The sequence below is a fragment of the Pediculus humanus genome, genomic scaffold, assembly GCF_000006295.1.
Source record: "Pediculus humanus corporis 1103172108260 genomic scaffold, whole genome shotgun sequence".
NCBI lineage: Eukaryota > Metazoa > Arthropoda > Insecta > Psocodea > Pediculidae > Pediculus > Pediculus humanus.
The window spans coordinates 297,647-299,293 of record NW_002987829.1 but is presented as its reverse complement, the minus strand read 5'-3'; the positions used below and the strand labels follow the sequence as shown (position 1 = coordinate 299,293).

Below are 1,647 nucleotides of genomic sequence, written 5' to 3'. Positions count from 1 at the left end.
GATATGGAAGCCGATGGAAGTCGATGGAAGCCAATGGAAGCAAAAAAAAAAAAAAAAAGTCACGAAGAACAACGACAGCAATTAAAATCAATCGGCAAAAACGAGGCAAAAAAAAACTTTTTTTTTTTTACTACTTTTCATAATCCGTTAATGAGCTTTTCCCCCCCACTCTCTCACCTTTACGGGAGAGGGAGGGGTAGGAGGGGGGAGCAAATGAAAATGGTTTCGGGAAAAAAGTAAATTTGAACGGGAAAACTTAATTCCGATTAGGGTCATAGGTATATATAAAGAAATCGAAATAATAATCGTGTGGATTAATAATGTCTTTCCGTAGGTCCCCCTCCCCCCCCCCCCAAAAAAAAAATAAAAAGACTTACTTGCAATAAAACAATCGATTGTCGTGTGTCAAATGTACCGACCATCCAGGTTTTAATCTCTGTTGTATTTCTTCTAATGGATCAACCCCGGAATCTTTCGAGGCCGAGGAAGCCAGCGCGGGGCTCCCATTTTGCCCCTGCTGCAGCAACATCGGCAAATGAATACGTCATCAAAATCTAAAAAAAAAAAACACAAACGCTCATTATCATTATCATTACTTTTCTGTTTTTTTTTTAAACGTGACGTCATCATTTCCGTCTCAATTTATTAATTTTTTTTTCTTCCTTATGAGTATTACTAAACAAAAAAAAAATTAATATTATCAAACGTAAGACGAAAAGAGAGCGAGAGAGAGAGAGAGAGAGGAGGGAAGGGAGGGGGGGAGAAATTTTAAAAATAAAAATGTCGGACCTCCAACATTACAAAAAAAAAAAAAAAAATTTCTCCCCTTTTAACTTGTTTTTTTTTTTTTTTTTTGTTTATTTTTAATCCGACTAATCCTCTTTAACTTAGTCTCTATATAAAACACTCTTCACACTCTTCAAATCAAGTTTATACCGTTTCATTATCATCATCATCATCATCATCATCATCATTATTATTATTATTATTATTAAAAAGCGGAAAAGGAAAAACAAAATCGTTATAAACGACGTAATAATAATGATGATGACGATGACGACGACGATGTTTTCATACCTTTTGATATACATTTGTAAAAATTCGATGCGAATAGTTTTGACCGGATGGAAAGCAGAAGGAAAGAGTGAGGGAGAGGGAGAAAGAGAGAGAGAGAGAGGGACAAAAAGGAAAAAAGAGATAGAAAGAGGGATAGAAAGACGGAAAAAAACAGAGAGAAAATCATTCGCAACAACAAAAATCATTTGAGAAAATTTCAAATATATACGTATAAAAATCGTTATGACGTAGTATATCCGGTTTTAAATAATAATAATAATGGTAGTAGAAGTGGTAGTGGGTAGTGGTAGTGCTGGGGGTGGTAGTAAAAAGACAAACTAACAAATCCGTCGAGTTTTAACTTTCTCTCAACGAAGTAAAAAAAAAAAAAAAAAAAAAAAAGGTTGATTTAACTTTAAATAAAATCATCGTCACGACAGTGACAATATAAATTTAAATAATTTTACGAATAATAATAATAATAATAATAATAAAATTTTCGGAAAAGGACGGAAAATAGAGAGAGAGAGAGAGAGAGAGAGAAACATTTTATGACGGTTGAAACCTTTTTTTCTTTTTCATTTTCTATTT

General features: G+C 33.2%; 1 protein-coding gene across 1 annotated transcript; it reads right to left on the bottom strand.

Moving 5' to 3' along the window:
* Positions 1-373: 373 nt before the first annotated feature.
* On the bottom strand, positions 374-529 carry Phum_PHUM491680 (uncharacterized protein; the record flags this gene model as incomplete). Its single annotated transcript, XM_002430562.1, has 1 exon — positions 374-529. One exon carries the CDS (start codon positions 527-529, stop codon positions 374-376), a length of 156 nt encoding a protein of 51 aa, XP_002430607.1.
* Positions 530-1,647: the final 1,118 nt, after the last annotated feature.